This window comes from Sorex fumeus, unplaced genomic scaffold (genome assembly GCF_029834395.1).
Source record: "Sorex fumeus unplaced genomic scaffold, SorFum_2.1 ptg000030l, whole genome shotgun sequence".
Taxonomy (NCBI): domain Eukaryota; kingdom Metazoa; phylum Chordata; class Mammalia; order Eulipotyphla; family Soricidae; genus Sorex; species Sorex fumeus.
Window position 1 is genome coordinate 17030943 of NW_026606087.1, and position 21106 is coordinate 17052048.

A 21106-nucleotide genomic window follows, 5' to 3' on the forward strand; every position below is an offset into this window, starting at 1 on the left:
AAATTGTCCTAGGAGCCACACTTTAATATCTAAATGTCTACCATGGTTCATACCTGGAGTTCTGTTTTGCAATGAGTTAAAACAAAAATACTTATATTCCCACCCGACAGGAGTGATTCAGACTATATTTATCTCCTGCCTGCAACAGCAACAATAAAAGAAAACAAAATGTGTGAGTGAAGGTTTCCAAGCCTCTGGCTATCAGGCCAGGAGTGGGACCCCAGGAAATGAGATTCCAGGAGGACTTCTAGGAATAGCCTGGGCTTGAACTAGTTCCCTTCACCACCACCCTCCCTCCATCCCCCCCTCCCCGCCTTTTAAAGCGGTTACAAATATTCAGATGTTTTCAGAAACGAAATGCTGGATTTTGTTTTATTTTGTTTGGGGGCACATATCCGGCAACGCTCAGGACTTACTCCTGGCTCTGCACTCAGGAATCACTCCTGGTGGGCTCAGGGGACCATATCAAATTCCGGAGATCAAACCCTGGTCAGCCGTGTGCAAGGTAAGGGCCCTACCCGCTGTTCTGTCGCTCTAGCCCCAACAAAATACGGTTTTAAAACAAATAAAGAGGGTATTAAATGCCCAGTGTTGCATTTTCTTCATTAACCCAGATAGCCAGCCTGCAGGAGTTTAGGGAAACAGCTAATGTGAAGGCACAGACTGGAAGGCCACCCCAGGAACCCCTCGGAACACAGGCTGGCGGCGATGCCCCGCCCTCCGCAGCCCCCCTCGGCTCTATTACATAAAGGCAGGCTGGAGAGTGATGCAAATAAAGTCCATGACTATGGCAAGCAGATAATGAAGGTGTTGTCCCAGAAAGAACTTTTATTTTAGAAATAAACTTCCGTTTAAAAAGATTCTCCTCCGGGCGGGAGGCTCACTCAGCAGATGTCTCGCATGCGTGAGGCTCTGGGTCCTCCCCTCCCCCACCCCCACAGGCACGTGAAGACATGCAGGGCAGAGAAAAGCCCACAGAGCAGTAAGGACATTCCCCAGCCTCAGTGGAATCCCCCGCCAGGGGAAGTTCCTGTCCCATGCACAACCTCCCAGCTGGTCCACACCCACCCTGGACCCTGTGGTTTGCGGGGGCCGAGGCTGCGGCTGGGGGAGGCAGGAATCTGACCGTTAGCAGGAATCTCACCTCCAGCTCCCAAGGAGGTTTCAGCGCTGGGAACACCCCTTGCCCATCCTGCTGGTCTCCCTCTGGGATGAGATTCTGCCCCTCCATGAAGATTTGTGGTTCCAGCTTCTTCCATAGTTGGGGGGAGGACACCCATCCCAGGGACCTTTCAGAGCACCAATCAGCCCTGCAGGTGCCTCAACTGTTCTTACCTGCGGTCAGGCTGGAGGGGCGAGCAGAGAAACCAGGGGTGGGATCAGCACCCCCCAGCCCCTACTGTGGCCTCATGGACAAGGACATGCCTTCCACAGAAGCAGCAGAGTCGAGCCCACACACAGAGCCTGTGTAAGGTGACAGTCATAGCTCCCTGCCACGTCCCACCTCACTCCTTCCCAGTGAACTCACCTGCTCCCAGGTGCATGGAGCCCCACAATCACTTCCACATCCATGGCCCGTTCATCCATTCACTCCTTCACTTACAGAGTTGGCCACCTGCTCATCTTTTTGTTGTTGTTTTTTTGTTGAGGGGAGATACACCCATCAGTGTTCAGGGCTTATTCCTGGCTCTGTGCTTAGGGATCACTCCTGGCAGGGCTCAGGCATCAGTGTGCAAGCGCCTTACGCACTGTCCTTCCTCTCTAATCCCTTCATCTCTTTTTTCTCTTGCACTCCACCCTCACCTCCAACTGGCTCCTTCATGCTCCCAGGAAGCACCTCAGGTGTCCATACGTCTATGGGCCCGGTGTAGGCTACAACTGCCCCACAGTCTGGGAGTAGAACAGTTCTACTGAGTACAATGGAGCAGGCTATGGGGTGGGGTGGGGAGAGTCTGGGATGCTATTTCCTCTCACTTGCATGGAAAACTTGGGGCATTCCCAGACCCAACCACTTACTAGCACATCAGCACCTTCTTCAAGAAGGCTAAGGAAGGGCTGGAGCGATAGCACAGTGGGTAGGGCATTTGCCTTGCATGCGGCTGACCTGAGTTCGATTCCCAGCATCACATATGGTCCCTCGAGCAAGCACCTCCAGGAGTAATTCCTGAGTGCATGAGCCAGGTAACCCCTGTGCATCACCGGGTGTGACCCAAAAAGCAAAAAGAAAAAAGAAGGCTAAGGGAAACTGGACTTGGGGATCAGATTATGTTCTCAACAGTGGCCACTAAGGACCTGGGGGAGCTGGCAGCGGCCAGGGGCCGTGTGGGCAGGTCAGGGATAGAGGGAGTCTAGCTCTCTGCTCAAGGCACTGTCCTGTCTGTAGTCTCTGCGCCCCTGTGTGTGTCTGGGGTGGGGGGTGTTACTATTTCCTCTGTCCCACTTCCCAAAGGCAGCTGAACTGGGGTCTGCCCTTGTTTCTGGGGGGCTTTAGACCAGGCTGCAGCACTGGCAACTCTGGCTTCAAGCTTCAGCAGTCCAGCTGCACTGATTTGGCCTCTCCCCACCATCTTTCAGTTTGTTCTGTCTTTGTTCGGGAGCCACACCCAGCAGCGCTCCTGTTCTCCTGCGCTCAGGGATCCCTCCTGGCCAGCGGAGACCGGTTGGGACCTCCAGCCTGCCTACCTCCAGCCCCTCCGTCTTGTTGCCCCCTCTCTCCATCTCTCTCTTCTCTCTGAGCAGGGGCTTCCCAGAGCCCTCAGGGGCTGCTCCAGCTCAGCTCGCCTCTAACCCTCGCCTGCCTCCCGTTCCAGGCTCCTGCAGTCGGGCTGTGCAAGCGGGTCTCCCGCCACCCCTGCTCGCGCCCGCGCTGGACACCAGCCCACGGCTCCTTCCCTCCCGGCTCCTACCGGCCTCACCTCAAGGAGCTCTGGGGTGGGGGCGCTGAGTCTGGGGGCGCCGAGCTCTGGGCGGCTGAGGCTTGGACACCCCCTGCACCTCCCAGCCTCCCCCCAAGCCACCTGCTGCCTCACCTCCAGCCGGCCCCGCCCACCCGGAGCGAAGATGCTGCGGCCGCAGCACCTGCCGCGCCCGGCAGCGTCCCCTCGCGGTGACTCCCTGCCTGCAGGAGGGACTGCAGCGGCGGGGCCTTGCCGGGTCCCTCCTGGCCGGGGTGTCCGTCACTCGGCTGGACCTGGGGCACGCGGCCCTGCCCGATTGCTGCATAGAGGGCAGGACCCCCGAGCCACGGTATTCCCTTTCCCCTACGGCGTCGACCCGCCCCCGACCCCGGGAGCGCTGGGGGGCTGCGAGTCGTAGAACAAGCGTGTGTCGGCGACAGTGCCCCGCTGCTCAGTTGTGTGAGAGGAACCTGAGTGGGCTTCGCGCGGCCGTCCGGCACCCCCAAAACGCAGACCTCTGGGGAGGGATGCGCAGCGGGGGCGGGCGCCACCTGGTGGCCGTGATGGGCACTGCGCGCCCTCCTCACCCCCTCCCCTCACGGTGCACGGCGTTCGGAGCTGGTTCTACTGGGCTCACTTAATGTGGGGGCAAGGGAGGAGGGGAGGGTGCTCCCTTGATACGATGGAGGGTCAGACCCGGCCGTGTGTGCGCATATGTATATGTGTGTATGTGTATGTGCACACGTTTATTAGTGTGTGCACGTGTATATGTGTGCATGTGTACACATGTGTATGAGTATGTGTGTGCATGAGTATGTGTATATGCATGTGTATGTATGTGTGTGCATATGTATGTGTGTGCATGGGTATACATGTTTGAGTGTGTGCATGTTTATATGTGTGCATGTGTATGTGTACATTGTGTGCTGTGTACACATGTGTATATGTGTGCATGTGTATGAGTGTGTATATGTGTATGTATTTGTGTGTGTGTGTGTGTGTGTACACAGATGAGGGACAAAGCTGATGCACCAAGACTCCCTCAGTGGGGAGGCTGCACTCAGGGGTGGGGGGTGGGCAGGACAAATCCCAGAGTCCCATTCACAGAGCTTCTCTCTGCCCCTTCGGCAGGATACAGAGATGTGGACCTCTTGGGGACACAGGCAGACATTTCTGAGGGCAGGAGGAAGTCCAGAGATCCAGCGTCCATCTATCTGGTCACCCAGCCAGTAAGCCAGCTGACAACAAATCTGGGAGTTGCCCAAGGCCACCTCCTCCAGGCAGGCTCCCTGACTTCCCTGACTGGCCCAAAGTCCTCCCTTCTCTTCCTCCTCCTTTTTGATTTTAGTTTTCGGGCTACACCTGGCCATGCTCAAGACATGCTTCTGGCTCTGTGCCCAGGGACCACTCCTGCTGGTATTTGGGGGGTCTTATGTGATGCTGGCATTTTTCACTGGTGCTGGGGTTTGAGTGAGGGCTGGTCACATGCTATCTTGACACTGTCTCTCCCCCACCTTCCCTTCACTATTGTTGTTGCTGCTGCAACCCAGGCCAGACGTGTTTTCCGCTGCGGTGCACGCTGGCTGAGCTTTGCTCTGAGTGCTGGTGCTCACACAGTGCTCCCTGGACGAGCTCTCTAAACTGAGGCTTTCAAGGTGCAGCCGTGGTCCCTGTGGCCAGGGGCCACCGATGTTGCACACATGAGCTCTCCAGACCAAGACAACCACACCACTGCTGAGCTTCAGTGCCTGCTAGAGGAGGGGGGGAAGGGTGCACCTCTTTTTTCTTTTTCTGATGTTCACACACCTGACTGGTGCTGCCGGAAATGGCTTATAACACCAGAACCCCAGACAGAAGGAGCTGCTGGGCTAGCACGGGGCATATGTGAGGTCCTGGGGGTCTAAACTCATGACCATATGCTCCCAAGCCAGGTGCTCTCAGCCCTCTGCTGTTCCCCCAGGTCCCCTGATGCTCCCGCTCCAGTCCCCAATCTCTGCCTGCCAGCATGCCCCCCTGCTCCATGTCCAGAGTTCTTCATTTGCCTGCACCCCCCAAGCCCCCACACTATCTGGCACCGGACTGACCCAGGGTCCCCCAGGCAAGCAGCTAGGCGCCAGGTAGCCAGAGTGCTGAAGGGTTTGCCACTGCCGCTGTTCCGATGGCTCCCAGCCCCTCTACACAGGCTGCAAACAGCCACCGGCGAAGGGCTGGTAGAAAGAAATACATTTATTCTCATGTACAAAGCGGTCAGCCCACAGGACCATGACGACAGTTGCACAGAGTCCTAGAAAAATGCGTCTCTAAAGGCAACTCAGAATAGGTAAGGCAGGTGGCCCCCCTCCCCCCAAAACACAGACAGAACAGAGGAGGGGGGCTGAAGCCGCTGACCCGGGGGGCCGTGGGGATGTCCCCCGAGCCCGGGAGCAGGGGTTATGGCCTTGGTGGGGAAGGAAGCCTTGCTGGGGCAGAGGCCAGATTCCTCTCAGGAATGGGGGGCACTCAGGAAAAGGGGTACTCTAGGGGCCACTGAGGGGCTCGGGGTGGATTCTGTCCTGGGGGGGCAGGGTCTTCCAGGGCCTCTCCTGGGGCCCCACAAAGCAAGGGGTCTTTGATCAAAGAGGGGTCTTCAGGAATGGGCTGTCCCCCTCTGGCCTTGCCCAGAGTGGGGGGAGGGACAGGTCACGGGCGGGAAGAGGGGTCCCCACAGTCAGTGACGCCTGCCCACCTGAGCCCAGCTTGCTTCCTCTCCCAGGTGGGTGCCTGGGGAGGGTGTCCCTGCAGTCCGACCCCCCCAATATGCTCAGAGGGCCCCGTCCTTGTCCAAGGAGCCAGGAGAAGGTCACACGTATGCAGGAGTGGGCGGGACTGAGGAGGATGTCACGCTCTCTCAGAGGACAAATGACAAAGTCCGGGTGAGGCTTCAGTCTTGTTCCCAATACACAGGCGAGAAAGAGGAGGCCCAGGACGACAGCTGGCCCGGCTCCCGCGGGGAGTTCTGCTCCAGAGCCCCCGGAGGGCCTCCGGCCAGGCCTGGTGGGCGAGGCCTGGGCGGGATAGGGCACTCGGCGGGCCTCACTCAGCATCCAGGCTGCAGCAGCCATTGACCGGGCCCCCGGAGCCGTCCAGCCCGGGCACCTCATACTCCTCGTCCAGGAAGTCCAGAGAGTTGTTGCTCGGGAGGCCGCGGATGGTGAACTTGTGCGACACCTTGGTCCAGTGCTCGCGGTTGGAGGCCACTCGCTCATACAGCTCGGCGGCCTTGGGGAACAAGTCCTGCAGCAGCCTGCGGGTGGGTGGGCGGCCGACGGTCAGTGGTCAGGAGCGGCTCTGCGGGAGCCAGACTCCAGGAAAACCCATGGGGAAGAGTGGAAGAGTGGGCGTGGGGGGCCGGGGCGATAGCACAGCGGGGAGGGCGTTTGCCTTGCACGCGGCCGACCTGGGTTCAATCCCCGGCATCCCATATGGTCCCCCAAGCACCGCCAGGAGTAATTCCTGAATGCAGAGCCAGGAATAAACCCTGAGCATTGCTGGGTGTGACCCAAAAAGCAAAAAAAAAAAAAAAAGAGTGGACATGGGACTGCGGGCTGGGGGAGGGTAGGACGGTGACAGGGAGACAGCTGTGCTGGGAGCCAGTCTGGGCTCTGTCGTGGGGACCCCTACCCCCGCCCCGCTCACTTGTAGATGGGCATGGCAATGTGCTCCATGAAGCTGATCTGCAGCTCGGGGATGTAGGCCTTCTCCCGGTCCATCATCTCCATGGGCCGGTTGCCCATGGCCTTCTCCTGTGGGCACCCCGCAGTCAGGCCCGGCTCCTCCCGGCCCCTCCCAGCCCAGGCGGAAGCCCCCCCTTCCTCCCCCCCACCCCCAGTCGCTGCCCACATACCAGGTCTCCCTGGGAGAAGAACTCTTTGTAGATGAGCTCCTGAAAGGCCAATAGACAGGTCACATCCCAGCAGGACCCCCACATCCCCTCTCCAGGGCACACCCAGGGGCCTTCTCTCTGGCTGTCTCACCCTCCCCTGCCGGGCGGGGGTGGGGGGGCCCTGGGGGAGGAGGGCAGGCTGGGGGGTGCTGTCCCTCCCGCCTCCACCGCACCCAGCCCAGGGAGGGACTGAGCCTGGGGGGCGGCCGGGGAGGATGGCCTGACGCACCGCGATCTTGCGGGTGGTCTTCCAGCCCTTCGTCTGGTCCGAGAGGTCACAGGAGGTCATGAGGAGGCAGAGGAGCAGTTGGTGGTGCTGCTTGTTGGTGCGGTCGTAGCCCACTGCGGGGAGAAGGTGGGTCAGAGCGAGGCGGACGGGTAAGGGAAGCCCGGCTGGGGGCAGGGGGTGTGGGCGCCCGGACCGCACGGGCTCACCTTCGGCCATCCGCTGCAGGTCCTTGAAGATGCGCAGGTGGTGGGCCAGGTCCGTGGCCAGAATGATGTCCCGCATAAGGTCCAGCATGCGCTGATAGTCCTGGGCGGGGCCGAGAGGGGGGCGGCGTCAGCCTCCCGCAGGACAAACCCCGCCCCCCGCAGCCCCCTAGCCCCTGGGCTTGCGCCTCCAGCCTGCCTGACGCCCGGCACCTGCTCACCTTCCGCGAGAAGTGGTCAAAGATGTTGCACCCGTGGGTGTTCAGGATGGCGATGGCCTGGGCGAAGTGGTGCCTCTGCGGGGCGGGGGGGGGGGGGGGCGGGGGTCAGTGACGCAGGGCTCTGGGGGGCTCCCGGGCTGTCTGCAGCAAGGCCCTGCGAGCCTCCGGGCCTCAGGCTGTCACACGGCGACAGGAAAGACGCCCCCAAGCTGCTCTCTGGGATGATCTGCCAAATTCTAGATGCACAGGGTGGTGGGGACTCCGGTGGCCTGTGGCCCCACACCCGCACCCAGCAGGAGAGGCCTGCAGATGGCTGGGCTGTGCGAAGGGGACCCTCTGGAGTGGTGCTGGGGCGTGGAAGTGGGGGGGGGCGGTGGGCCTCAGAATCTCAGACTGCACTCAAGGAACCCCGTCTGGGGTGGGCAGACCCCAAGCAAACTAGGGGAGGAAAGTTGGCTTGGGGGCAGTGGGGCCCACCCAGGGTGCTGAGAACCCGGTTCAGGGCGGGGGTGGGGGCTCTTCGTAGACCAGGGCTGCGGCAGGACCCACCCACCCGTCCAGGCCCCACCTACCCTGGGGCTTCTGCCTCAGGGCAGGATGTGGGGTCCTAAGGACCCGAGTCTCAGTGTGACCCACAAGTCACTGGGTTTTGGGGCATGGGGGGGGGCGTGCAGGGACAAGGGCTGAGGCAGAGTGGGGGGTACCTCCATCACAGAGCCCTCGGAGCTGTAGAGCGCAGCCAGCACAGATTTCTAGAAAAGTCCAGGAGAATTCTATCAGGTCCAAGGCATGGCTGGAGTTACCCTTTCCTCCTCATCCCTCCCCACCCAGCCCTCCCTCCTCTCCCTCCCCTCCCCACCCGGCCCTCCGTCCTCTCCCCCCCCCCCCCCCCCCCCCCCCGCCCAACCCAGTCCCTGCCTCTCTTGAGGCCCTGCTCAACCCCTGAAGCCCTGGAGTGACTGCAACCACCTCCAAACTCCCTCCTGGTCTCTCGCCATCTGCTACCATCCCTGGAGGGCTACTGCCCGGACACCTGGGGGATGTGCCGGGATGAAGAGGGTGTGGAGGCTCACCGAGGCCACCTGGAAGGAGTTGTTGGTGCCTCTGTGGTCCAGGTCGTGACACATGCAGGAAACAAACAAGGCAAAGATCTCGATGTCCCTGGTGGGAGCAGAAGGTACAGAGGGGTGTGAGAGGGCTGGGTCCCGTCCCTGCCATGGGAGAAGTGTCCTCTCTCTCTCTCTCTCTCTCTCTCTCACACACACACACACACACACACACACACACACACACACACACACGGTGCTCCCGGTCCAGGGCCGCTGCCGCATGTGGCAAGAAATGCAGCCACTCACTCGAGGTAGTTGGTGAGCTCCAGGTTCTTGTAGAGCAGGTAACAGAAGTGGGAGACAGAGAAGGCGTGCATCCAGTTGTGGTAGGGCGGGTCCCGGTAGCCCTTCTTCACCATCAGACAGAACCTGGAGGAGAGGCGAGAAGGGCACAGGGGACTCAGCACTCCTCCTCCAGGAAGTCCTCCAGGCGCCACCCAGCAAGGTCTGGGTTTGCTCCCTGGCACCGAATGGTTCTCCAGCATCACCAGGAGCAACTTGAGCACAACCCAGGGTGGGCATCCAAGCCCCAAAATTGGGCTCCCCAAGTCCCCCTGGGAGTGATCTCAACTCTCAGAGGGAGGGAAGACGGCCCACAGGTGGGGGAGGGGGTGTTGGGTTGGTTCCGGAAGCACATACCGGGCCAGCGTCGGGCAGTCGATTTTGTAGTTATTGATGAAATTCATGTCCTGCAGCATGCTCAGGATGGCCTGGCGGGGGAAGCAGAGTCAGACGCACTGTCCCCTTTAGGACGCGCACCCTCACCTTGTCCCTTCTGAGGGGGCCACACTCATAAGCTGGGAATCTTAGACCTTTACATCTATACTAAAGACCCCTAAAATTGTGAATTTCACATCCTCCGTGGGGAGAAGGGGGGGTGTCTCGTCACTCTTAGAGCCAGTCACCCAGAAAACTCTAGAAAAGCAGCGTCAGACCCCGACCAGGGCCCCATGCTCTGGGCTTGGGGGTTTCTGGGGTAACCCTTGGTGGGGGTCAGTGTAAGCTCCAGTCCAGGTTGAGACCATGGCCCCGGAGTACAGGGAGCCAGGGAGGCAGGGAGCAGCAAGTCACGAAGCTTCTCGCGAGAAGCTGCGTCCCCCAGCCGACAGCTCACCATGGAAGTGTCGTCCTCAGGCAGAGAGCGCGGCGTGTAGGTGAAACTGGCAAAGTTGGAGTCAATAGCAGACACAGGCTGGATGCCGTCGTGAAGCAGTTTGGTGTACTCATCATCAGACACCTGCAGGGCGTCAGCCAGGGCATTTGAAGATGACCCCCACCCCCTCCCGCGCCTGCACCCTCAAATCCCCAGTCCCGAGGACCTCCTCCCCCAGCATGCGTTCACTTGGACCCTCCGCTCTGGGGACAGCTGTTGATCACCCCCTTCTCCCAACCCTTCCTGTGTCCTTTGCCATGACCTAATCCTTCCAGATCATGCTAGAAACACCCCACCCTGTTGTGACACCCCCCAAAACACAAAGGCTTTTCATAAACACTCCTCCGTGCACGTGTGTGTTAGGGAAGAGGAGGAGGCATCCTCATCACTAGCCGAAGCTCTTCCCACCACAGCTGTGACTTATGCCAGCAGCTCTGGGATAATCAGGCCAGGACACATGCGAGGCAATGTGGGAATGAACCGTGGTCACGACATGTGGGAACAAGAACCCGGGCCAGTGTTGCTGCCACGAGGGCATGACCCCATCATAAAGAGAACTCTGGGGAGGGGTCTCCTGCCTTCAGGAATTTCCAAGATGAGAATTATCCCTAGAAGTGGGGAGTGGGCTGGCTGCCCAAGTCCCTCCCTGGGCTTGGCAGTTCTCTGACCCGAAAACTAGGCATCTGCCCCAGCCTCATCCTCAGCCCCATGGAGATGCAAGGGGTCTGGGAAGAAGGGCAAAGACCAGATGGATACTCTGCCTGGGACCCCAACCAACAGGGCAGAAGCTCTCTGCAGGCCTTACCTTCATGTGGTACATCATCATCTCATTGGCCAGGTGGCTGCGATACTGGGCCTCATTCACTTTCTTGTACAGGAGGGACTGGGGAGACGAGAGGGAAAGGTGGGGAGGACATAAGAGGGCTGTCAAGTCTCAGGATGCCTTTCCTGCCCTGCGCTGGCCCCCCAGTCCGAGCCTCCAAACCTTAGTTCACACTAGGGACCCCTTCAAGCTTGTGTGCAGACCTTGCCTGCTCCCTTCCCTGTGTCCTCCTAGCATGTGCTCCTGCCCCATGCACTCCTGCACAGCCAATCCTCAGTGATGGAATCTGAGCCCACTATTGGTGGTGAGCAGCAAGGAGGATGGGACAAAGTCAAGGAACATGGGGGTTGGATTCCCAGGCCCAATATTTCCTAAAAAGAAGTCAATCAGGGGTACTGGGTTGAGGCTTCTTCCAGAGAAAGCAGAAAATGACAAACGAGCTTTCCCCAGATCCTGGGGATTGACTGATAGGATAGCTAATAATATCCCCAATTTTCAGATGGAAAACAGGCCAGAGGTGTCCAGGGTGAACTGAAGCTTGGCCAACCGCCCAGCATGGGGCTGCTGAGACTCAGGCCAGGAGAGGAACCATCTGGACAGAGCTGAGGGGTCAGTGCCAGGAGAGCAGAGGGCCCGCCCGTGTGCTGTCTCACATGGGCGATGCTGATGCCACAGTAGATGGAGAAGGCGGTGGCCAGGTCCTCGTCGAACTTGCTGAACCATGGTCCGTTGATCTTGTTCACCAGCTCGGCCACACCGATGACCTCTGGAAGCCAGAGAAGGGCTAGGACTGGCAGGTGGCTGTGTCCACCACAGGGGCTTGCCCTCCCGGAGTGTCCTCAGGGGACACGGCAGCCCTTGGTTCAGGGACACTGGGGCAGAGGCAAAGAGATGCCAAACCTTCACTGACTCCGCCCCATCCTTCTCCAGCCCCGCCCACGCACCCAAGCCCCGCCTAGTTCCTCCAAGGCCCCGCCCACCCCGCGCAGGCCGGGCCCCCGCCCCAGCCAGTGCGCACGCGCAGACACACCCTGGTTCTCATTCTTGATGGGAAAGCAGAGGATGTTTCGCGTGCGAAAGCCGGTGCTGTCGTCCACACCGCGGTAGAAAAGCGGGTGTGCATAGGCGTCTGGGATGTTCAGTATCTGCCCGGTGGTCGCCACGTGACCCGCGATGCCCTGGTCGGCGGGGATGCGGATTTCGTAGGTCTGCGGGGACAGGGAGAGAGAGGAGAGGGGCACGGAGGAAGTTAGTGACCCAGCTGGCAACCTCACCGGGCCGACCCCCAGCGCCCACCCCACCCGGCCCCTGCAGCGCAGCCGGCCTCACCTCGTCATCCACCACGCCCCCGTCGAACACCTTGGCCACCAGCTCATTCTGATCCAGCAGGAACACGGAGCAGCTGCGGGGAGACGCGTTCGGTTCACAGGGCCCCGTACCCCGCTTCCACGACCCCCACACTTCTCTGTGGCTTGAGGCAAAGCCCAGATTTCGGAAGCCTGGAAAGAGCCATCCGTGGTGGCTCTCCTTGGCACTAGCCGCCTCCATCCCTGAGTTACCACCCCCCCTTTTGAAGACCCTCCTATGTGCATGGTTCTGTTACGAGCAGGGGGCCTGTTGCCAAGCAAGTCCCACCCCTGTCACTGAGGTTACAGCCCAGTGAGGGAGACAGAACTGGCATGAAGGGTCACACAAAAGTGGCCAGGCCCCAGGGCTGGAAGAGAGAGTACAGCAGGTACTGCACTTGCCTTGCATGCGGCGGACCCTGGTGACCCTGGCTCCATCCCCAGCATCCCATAGGGTTCCCCAATCCCACCAGGGGTGATTCCTGAGTAGGGAAGGGCAGGAGGGGACAGAGCCTCAGCCACCAGCTCATTCTGATCCAGCAGGTAGATGCACTCACATCTCAGCTTTGCTGAGGTTTCTGGCCTCTGTGATGATCTCCTGGAGCAGGACGGAGACGTCATCTGCAGGAGGGAGACGCAGGAGGGAGGTGAGCGACAGGCTGGGGGGTTGGGGGCACCACTTCCCACTGCCCTGCCCCCGGGCATCAGCTCAACATGCACCCCACATCTCCTGTGCAGAGGGACCATGCACTCACCCAGGTGAGTGAAGAGGTTCTTTGCCACTTGGAGAAGCGCCTAGAAAGAAGAGAAACAGATTTCAGGGGGGGGGGCGGTCGCATGGCTGGGGCCACTCTCTCCTGCTTCCTGCCTCCAACAGCCCGGGGAGCTCCAACTTGTCCTCTGTGGCCCTCCAGACAGGCTGGATGTGGGTAGGAAAGTGGAGGAGCGGGAGGAATAGCGCCAGGGGCCACGTGCTCCCGCCAACCAGGCGTCGCTGTAGTGCAAAGTTTGAACACTAGAGGGAGCTTGTACACAGTGCCCGCGTCGGGTGGGATTCAGGCCCCCACAGGCACTAGGCCCTTTCCCTGGGCAGGGGCTGGGGCTGGGGATAGGGAGCCTGCTCCTGGCAGGGCACCGGGGCAGGGCACTCACCTGGCACTCACACTTGAGCTTCTGCTCCTTCTGGAAGGCCAGGGTGTTGGTGAGCACCGTGCTGGTGTAGTGGAAGCAGTGCTGGATGAGGCGCTCCTCCTGCTCTGTGAACCTGGGGCAGGAAGAAGGCTGTCTGTGTCCTCCCGTCCTGTCCCCCCAGGACCGTCAACCCAGCTTCAGCCCCTTCGGAGGAGCCCCGAAGGGACGTCACACCTGCTGGCTCTCCCCACCCTGGTCCCTCCGCCTACCTTTCCCACTCTCCTCCCTCCGTGTCCTGAGAAGAAACTTCGTCCCGGGCCAGGGACCATGTGCCCCTCACCCTAGGTCCAGATGCTAGTGCCAGGAAGTCACTTGGCAGGTGTTGGCAAAAGGTCCTCACTCCACCTGCCCACCTCTGCCCTGGCCACTGACTGGCCCAGCTGCAGGGATCTGGGCCCCTGCTTTCTGGGTTTGAGGCAGTGTCTCTGCCCCCTGTCATTGGCCCCCGCTCTGACACAGGTGGGACACAGAGATGTCCAGGGCTCGGCTGTCACCCAGATCCCTTCTTGTTGTCCCTCTACCATCTCTCCTCCAGGGTCATCCCAGAACCCTGTCTCACCACCAGCAGCTCTCTTCCATGTGAACCCCCACGCACTCTGCAAGGGCCTTCCCCAAGGCCCACTGGTCCACCAGGCTGGACACAGGAGTGCTCACTAGGTGCTTCCTGAGTGGCATCAGTGCTCACCATGAGGGTGCTTCTCAGTTCAAGCTGGCCAAGACCCCACCTCCTCCCTGCCTCTGCAGACTTTGCTTATATAGGTGCTTCCTGAGTGGCATCAGTGCTCACCATGAGGGTGCTTCTCAGTTCAAGCTGGCCAAGACCCCACCTCCTCCCTGCCTCTGCAGACCTTGCTTATATCTAGATAGTTTCCTGGGGCCACACACGGTGATGTTCAGGGGTTAGTCATGGTTCTGTGCTCAGGAATCATTCCTGGTGGTGCTCGGGGGATCATGTGGGATGCCCGGGGTTCTAAACCAGGTTGGATGCAGTGAGTGCCTGGGAGTGGATAATTCAAATTGCAGAAAATGGGCAAAGAGAAAGGGTACCGAGTTAAATCTCAGCATGACTGAAATAACCCCAAATAGATGGTGGACAGCCACCAGTTACTATACCTTGCCCCCACAAGGCCTAGCACCCCTACAATCCCCCAGACTTTGTTTTAGGGCCAGTGGTGCTCAGGGGTCACTCGTGACCCTTGCTCAGAGAACATGCCTGATGGTGCTGAGATTTTAATGAGGGTGAACACTGCCCAGGCATGGTAGGCAAACACCTCAACCTTCACACCTTATCTCTGGCCTAATCACAAGGACTTTTTTGTTCTTGTGTTTTTAAACCACATCCCGCATTCAGAATTAAATTCTGGCACTGTGCTCAAGGATCAACTCCTGGCGGGGCTCAGGGATTCCTATGGGCTGCCAGGGATTGAACGTGAGCCTACCACAAGTAAGATGAGAACCGCCCCCCCCCCCCCCGCCCATATCATCTCTCCAGCCCCTCCCATATTCTTTTATCCCACAAATGATTCAGCCCACCACAACAGGCCTGGAACCTCTGTTGTCCCAGGAGAGCTCTGCCCAGCCCCGCAGCTCTAGGAGGTCCTCAGCCTTGGTCCATATTGCCCCACCCAGACTCACAAGGCTCCTTCCGGCTTGTTGAAGGCGCAGGCCAAGGCTACCACCTGGTCAGTGGCCCGGCTGATGACAGGGACGCAGAGCATGGCCTGCAACTCACAGCCCAGCATGCTTTGCAGCTGCTTCACATCCTCCTGACAAAGGGCATCGGGTCAGGGTGGGGTCAGGGAGAATGTGATTCCTCCCTCGACTCTGTACCCTGAAGTTCCTGCAGGGCAGGAAGCATTAGGACGTGGGGAGGTCGGCTGCAATTCCCCCACACTCCGGGTCTTGCCTCCTCCATCCCTGGGGTCCAGGGAGCTTTGAGGTCGAGACCGCAGACTGCCCCCTGCCTCCTCCCCTGGCCTGGCTTACCGAGGTGAGGTCCTTCAGCCGGATGGACTGCTTGTCTTCTACCACCTGGCCCAGGCGTCCTGTGGTCAGCTGGGGAGTGACAGAAGTCTGAGCTAGGGCCCTGCCCTCCCCAGGTCAGGGGTCTCAGAAAGTCTCAATACCCTCCTCTGCTCATTCCCATGATGGGTGGGGTCCAACTGAGGAACAGAGGGAGGAAGGCGAGTGTGCCCTCCCCCAACTCCTGCCTTTGGTGAGAATAGGTCTGTGGTTTTCTATTTCATGAGATGTGAGGGATCAAAGCCAGGACCCCAGACATGCCAGGCACTAGGTCACACACTGAGCCACCTTTCTGTAGAGGGCTGGGCCAGGGCAGCAAAAGCTGATCCCAAAGACTCTCATGGATCTCAACAGAGCTCCAAGTCCAGAGTGACAGCCATAAGGGTTAACAGGTCCCAAATGAACCTTCTGTAGATGAAAAGAGATCTCTCCCAAGGAGCCCAATCACGGAGGTTTAGTACCAATCCTAAGTAGACGGGCCGGAGAGATAGTACAGTGGGTAAGGTGCCTGCCTAGATGCAGTGGACCCGTGTTCGATCGCTGGCACCCCATACAGCCCCCAGAACCCCGTCGGGAGTGATCCCTGAGTGCAGAGTCAAGAGTAAGATCTGAGCAAACCTGAATATGGCCCCCAAATAATAAAATAACAATTTTAAGTAGACCCCAAGATCCAGTTAATTCTCATGTTCCAAGAAGAATTCCACAGTCAGCCTTAGGTGCCCTGCAGACACCTGCCCAGTCCCCGGCCCCGGGGGATTTACCGGAAAGCTGATCTCTTGTTCCAGCACTTTTTCTCCCGTGACCTGAAGGGGTACAGAAGAGGGGGGAGCTGAAGGAGAAGCAAGGAGGCGTTCCTCCAGGGACAGCCAGGTGCAGGGGCCTGGGTTCTCACCTTACAGGAAAGTTGGAGATTGTCCTCGGACACCAGCAGGAGGCAGCAGCGGGAGGCCTGGGTCTCCTGCTGCACCTGTGTGAGTCGGGGACAAAGACAGGGGCTGACGGAGGGTCTGGGGCACCCCCGTTCCCACCTTCTCACTTCTCTGAGGCTTCTCAGGTTGGAGGAGAGATCGGGCGGGATGGGAATGAAGGAATAAACTGAGACAGAAAGGGCGGGAGGAAGATGGGCCAGGGAGGAGGGCGTGCACACATGGGGACTCACGTATTGGAGTATTTTGAGCTGCAGGGAAGAGGCGTCCAGGTCGTAGAGTTCCCCTGTGAGACAGACAGCAGGATACAAGTGAGAGAAGACACACAGACTCCCGCGGGATCCACCTGCCAGTTCCGCCCACAGATCACCCTGCAGCTCCCCGTGGCACACCTGGCCACGCCTCTCATCAGAGGCCCCGCCCACAACACGACCACGCCCACCACCCGGGCCACGCCCATTGCCTACAGTCACGCCCACCACTCAGGCCACGCCCCGCGGGCCACTCCCTTGGGTGCCAACCCACTTTAGCCCTCACCGCATAACTGCAGAATCTTTTGGTCCTGGTCGGTGTAGGCCACGCTGTCCTTCTGGTCTCTGCCATCCGCCACCTCTGGGGGGTTCTGGGCTGCGCAGCGCTCACGCTGCTGCAGGGTCTGCACCCTCCGCAGGGCAACCAGGGTCTAGGGCGGGCAAGGGGTCAGTGAGCCACCTCGATCTAGCTGGCTGCCTGGGGCTCCTTAGCTTTGCTCATGCCTGCATGCCTATTGCCCCCTCCCCTACTGGGGGCTTCCAAGGTCCTGGAGTGCCCCTCGGTGTATGCACAGGTAAATAATACAAGGTTTGCCTCCAGCCCCAGCCCCAGATTCTGGAAGAGTATAGTCCTTGAAAAACAAAATCATGAAGTCTCAGGCAGGAAAAAGCGTCAATATCACTATGGAGAGCAACTTTCTATAAACAAGGTGTTTGGGATTATCTGCCTAAGTAGGTCAGCGGCTAGCCCTATTCTTGCTGGGAGAAGTCATGTGACTTAGCCCAAGGGTGGCAGAATGGAACCAGGCCTGTCCAGACACACCCGGCCCCCTTATCTGTGTAATAACCCCATCTCCCCCAGCCCCACTCACATGCTTCTCCACAGCCTGCAGGCTCCACTCCTCATTGTCACTCAGCTGGCCACAGTGCACCTGAAGGGATGGGGGGGGGGGGGAGTGTGTGACAGCTATCCTCACTGGCCGCCTCGCTATGCCAGCATGCCCAACACAACAGCTCTGTCCCCACCAACACACCAACACACACACACACACAACTCTCTCTCTCTCTCTCTATCTCTCTCTCTCTCTCTCTCACACACACACACATACACACACACACACACACGCGCGCGCACCCCTCAGGGATACACTTATCCTGAGCAAGCAAATAGCACCAAGTAAAACCCCTTCCTCCAGGAAGTCTCCGAGGGCTGATCCAAAGTGGAACTTTTCCAGTGCCTGCCTTTCCAGTTGGCCCTCGGTAGCACAACCCAGGAATCCCGGAGGGGAGCTGGACCCCTTTGGGCCTGGTTATGAACCACTGGCTTTAGCCTCGGCTCCATCCTTTCTGAGCTGGGGTTTAAGTTGCTCCTTTGTCCGGGTAAGGGAGGAGGCGCTACATTTAGGGTGCAGTGGCTGTGCCTCAAGGGTGCGAGAAGGAAGTGACAAAGTACTCGCCTCCCATGAGGCTCTCATCACCTCAGCAGGCCGGCTTCCACCCTGCAGCAGGCCTAGAAAGGCCCAGTGACTAGACTAAAGTCGCACAGCAGAAATTAGCAGAGCTGGGGTGCACCTTCCACTCATTTCTCCACCACCACCAGCCCCTCCCAGCCCCACTCTCGCCCTGACCTCCCCTTCCACACCCCTGCCCATCGTCCGAACTGCAGAGCCCCTCCCCATTCCTGTGTGAGTACTTAGAGAGGAAAGGCAGGGAAGGCCTCGGTCCCAGGGCTCCGTGCCTGCAGGCCGCCCCCCAGTGCCCGCCCTGGGCTCCCTCCCGCTTCCCTCTGCTGCAGGAGCAGATGGGGAGAAGGCCGCCTGCGGGTTCTCAGAAGCTCACGGTCGGGGGGTGTAGGGAAGAGCAGGGTGTAGGGTGTAGGCTTGATTTGGGGGTGCAGAACCTCATACCTGAGGAAGACGAAGATGAGACTGAACGGGGGGAATCTAAAGGCTGAGGGAGAAAAAAGGGAGCACCTGCAGGGAAGCTTCTAGAACTGACCTCGGGTATGGGGCAGACCATCAGAAGCCTGGAGAGAGGCCAGACAGGCAGGAGGCAGTGCTGGCAGTGCTGGGTGGGACCCCCAAGGACCCAGGAGGGCTGGTGTCCCAGGGAACATGCTTGCTCCCTTCCCTCCTCTTCTCTCCCCTCCTCTCCCCATCTCTCCCCTCCCCTCCCCTCCCCTCCCCTTCCTTTCCCTCTCTTCCCTTCCCTTCTTTCTGAACCACACCCAGCAATGCTCAGGGTTACTCCTGGCTCTGCACTCAGGAATCACTCCTGGCAAGTGCTCAGGCTACCATATGGGATGCCAGGGATCCAACCAGGGTTGACCGTGTGCAAGGCAAACCCCCTACCTGCTGTTCTACCATTCGGGCCCAGGGTGTGTTTTCTGTGCCAGGCTACAAATTAAACATTAGCTCCATAGCACTGGGGATCCACAGCGACTACGGCGGCGGGTATAGCATACACTGAAGGGAGGCTCCGGGGAGGGCTGCAGGAGGCTCAGGCTGCCAGGACGGGGTAAGGGTGGACGCTGGAGGGTCCTGGGGGACAGGCCTGCGTCACAAAACCCCCTGAGCCCCTGACCGCTAGGAGTGAAGGGCGGGTTATGGTGAATCCTACCATCTTTTCTCACCTCCTTGTTTGTTTGTTTGTTTGTTTGTTTGTTTGTTTGTTGGGGGGGCTATACCTGCGATGTTTGGGACTTACTCCTGGCTCTGAGTGATCTAACTCAGGGGTCACTCCTGGCAGGGTTCAGGGAACCATATGGGATGCCGGGGACTGGACCTGGGTTGGCCGCATGCAAGGTAAACACCTTACCCGCTGTACTATCTCTGGCCCCCTTCCCCCCTCCTAGGAGAATGGAGAGTTGGGAACCCTCCAGGGCCACGTGGTCCCAGCACTAAGCTGGAAACAGCATGGGAGCCGCTGAAAGCTGGGGGCAGCAGGCAGCCCTGGTCACACTCCTGGACCATTCGTGTGCTCATGAGACCCTGCGTGCTCCTCCACACATGCCTCTCCCCCAGGGATGCTCAAGCTTGCACACAACAGTCACTCTCAGTCACACTCATGCACTCAAACTCAGTCACATGCACACACTCACACCCAGTCACACACAGTTACACTCACATGCAATCACACATACATACAGTCACACACGCACAGTAGCAATAGTCACATTCACAGTCATACAGTCACACACAGTCACATGCTCAGTCATACTCGCACATAGGCATACCCACACACAGTCACACGCATCCTAACACAGTCACATTCACGCACTTACAAGTCACACTAACACAGTCACACACACACTCACAACTCACACTAGCACAGTCACATTCACATGCACACATAAGTCACACATATACAAGCAGTCATATACACAGTCACACTCAGTCATGCTCATACACACAGTCACACTCTCACAGGTACAGCACACTCAGAGTTACACTCACATACAGTCATATTCACACAAGTCACACACAAGCAGTCACACACACAGTCACACTCATGCACACAGTCACATGCAGGCAGTCACACTCACATAGTCACACACTCACATGCTCACACAGTCACATTCTCACACAAGTCAGTCACACACAGTCATGCTCACACACGTAGTCACACTCACATGGTCACACACACAGTCACCTGCACACTCATACACGCTCACACGCACGGTCACACAGAGCTACACTCATGCACACACAGACACAGTCACATACTCACATGCCCGGTCACACTCACACAGTCACACATGCGGCTTACACACGCTCACCCCAGCGCTGGCTCCTGGGGGCTGTGGGCGTCAGCACTCGGTAACGGGCACCAGGGCCACCCCAGCCCATCCCAGTCCCCCATCCCAAGCTCAGCATGGCTGATTGCACAAACATTACCCATAGAAGGAGGCAATGTGGCTGGCACAGCTGGGGGCGTGGGGGGGTGGGCACAAATCACGCATCAAATGCCAGAGACCAAGGGCCGCCCACTCCTCAAAGGGACTTATTATCCCAGAACTAGAGAGCACAGCCAAAGAGTCTTTTCACACAAAGAATCTGTAATCAAGGCGCTGGGAGCTGCGAGCTTCAGGCACCCCTGCGCCGGGCTGAGGGAACCCACACCCACAACCCCCACACACACACACTCACACTCACACAACGCCCGCTTGCCTTCCCCCCTTTTCTTCCCCCGTGTTCAGCGCCACCTCCCGCAGCACAGCCAACCTGGGCTGCGAGCAGAGTGCTCTGCACCCTGTAGCAAACAGCCTGGCCCGAACTCAGCCATATCCACAGTGGGTGGATGAGGAGGAGTGGGTGGGAAGGACCCCCAGGGACACAACTCCGAGAGGGGATGGGGGTTTGATGAAGCAGGAGGTGGCGCGGCAGCCCCCCCTCCCCTGCAAGGCTTTTTCCTACCCCTAAAGACGGCTGGTACCGGCCTCCTGGCCTGCCCCGAGCCTTGGGGGCAGCATCATAGCTGCCATCCTGCCCTCTGCATGCACAACTGATCAAAGGTACGCCTGGAGGGGGGCGCGGAACCAAAGCCACAGCACAGCAGGAAGGATGCTTGGCCGACTTGGGTTTGACCTCTGCATCCCATATGGTCCCACGAACCCACCAGGAGTGATTCCTGAGAGCAGAGACAGGAAGCCCTGCGCACCGCCAGGTATGTCCCCCAAACAAAAAACAAAAAAGCAAAGATCTTCCCAGGAAGCAGGAGGTGCCTCCCTTCTGGCCCCACCCTCAGCACACACACACACACACACACACACCACCGGAAATCATTCTAAGAACCTGGAGCAGCAAAGGCAGCG

At 59.1% G+C, this 21106-nt stretch overlaps 1 protein-coding gene across 1 annotated transcript in view; it reads right to left on the minus strand.

Annotated features, from left to right (window-relative positions):
- Nucleotides 1-5105: 5105 nt before the first annotated feature.
- PDE2A (phosphodiesterase 2A) overlaps nucleotides 5106-21106 on the minus strand; it is a 94769-nt gene continuing 78768 nt past the window's right edge. Inside the window, exons 7-31 of the mRNA XM_056115989.1 lie at nucleotides 17166-17225; nucleotides 16580-16724; nucleotides 16276-16328; nucleotides 16009-16083; nucleotides 15878-15919; nucleotides 15081-15149; nucleotides 14730-14860; nucleotides 13056-13167; nucleotides 12659-12698; nucleotides 12461-12524; nucleotides 11887-11959; nucleotides 11588-11765; nucleotides 11211-11323; nucleotides 10540-10617; nucleotides 9696-9818; nucleotides 9221-9291; nucleotides 8828-8950; nucleotides 8546-8633; nucleotides 8177-8224; nucleotides 7473-7547; nucleotides 7255-7354; nucleotides 7049-7161; nucleotides 6781-6819; nucleotides 6573-6679; nucleotides 5106-6180 (exon numbers count right to left, since the gene is read on the minus strand). Coding sequence (XP_055971964.1) covers nucleotides 5970-6180; nucleotides 6573-6679; nucleotides 6781-6819; nucleotides 7049-7161; nucleotides 7255-7354; nucleotides 7473-7547; nucleotides 8177-8224; nucleotides 8546-8633; nucleotides 8828-8950; nucleotides 9221-9291; nucleotides 9696-9818; nucleotides 10540-10617; nucleotides 11211-11323; nucleotides 11588-11765; nucleotides 11887-11959; nucleotides 12461-12524; nucleotides 12659-12698; nucleotides 13056-13167; nucleotides 14730-14860; nucleotides 15081-15149; nucleotides 15878-15919; nucleotides 16009-16083; nucleotides 16276-16328; nucleotides 16580-16724; nucleotides 17166-17225 — 2331 coding nt within the window. The 3' untranslated portion in view covers nucleotides 5106-5969. The remainder of the gene's footprint in view (nucleotides 6181-6572; nucleotides 6680-6780; nucleotides 6820-7048; nucleotides 7162-7254; nucleotides 7355-7472; nucleotides 7548-8176; nucleotides 8225-8545; nucleotides 8634-8827; nucleotides 8951-9220; nucleotides 9292-9695; nucleotides 9819-10539; nucleotides 10618-11210; nucleotides 11324-11587; nucleotides 11766-11886; nucleotides 11960-12460; nucleotides 12525-12658; nucleotides 12699-13055; nucleotides 13168-14729; nucleotides 14861-15080; nucleotides 15150-15877; nucleotides 15920-16008; nucleotides 16084-16275; nucleotides 16329-16579; nucleotides 16725-17165; nucleotides 17226-21106) is intronic.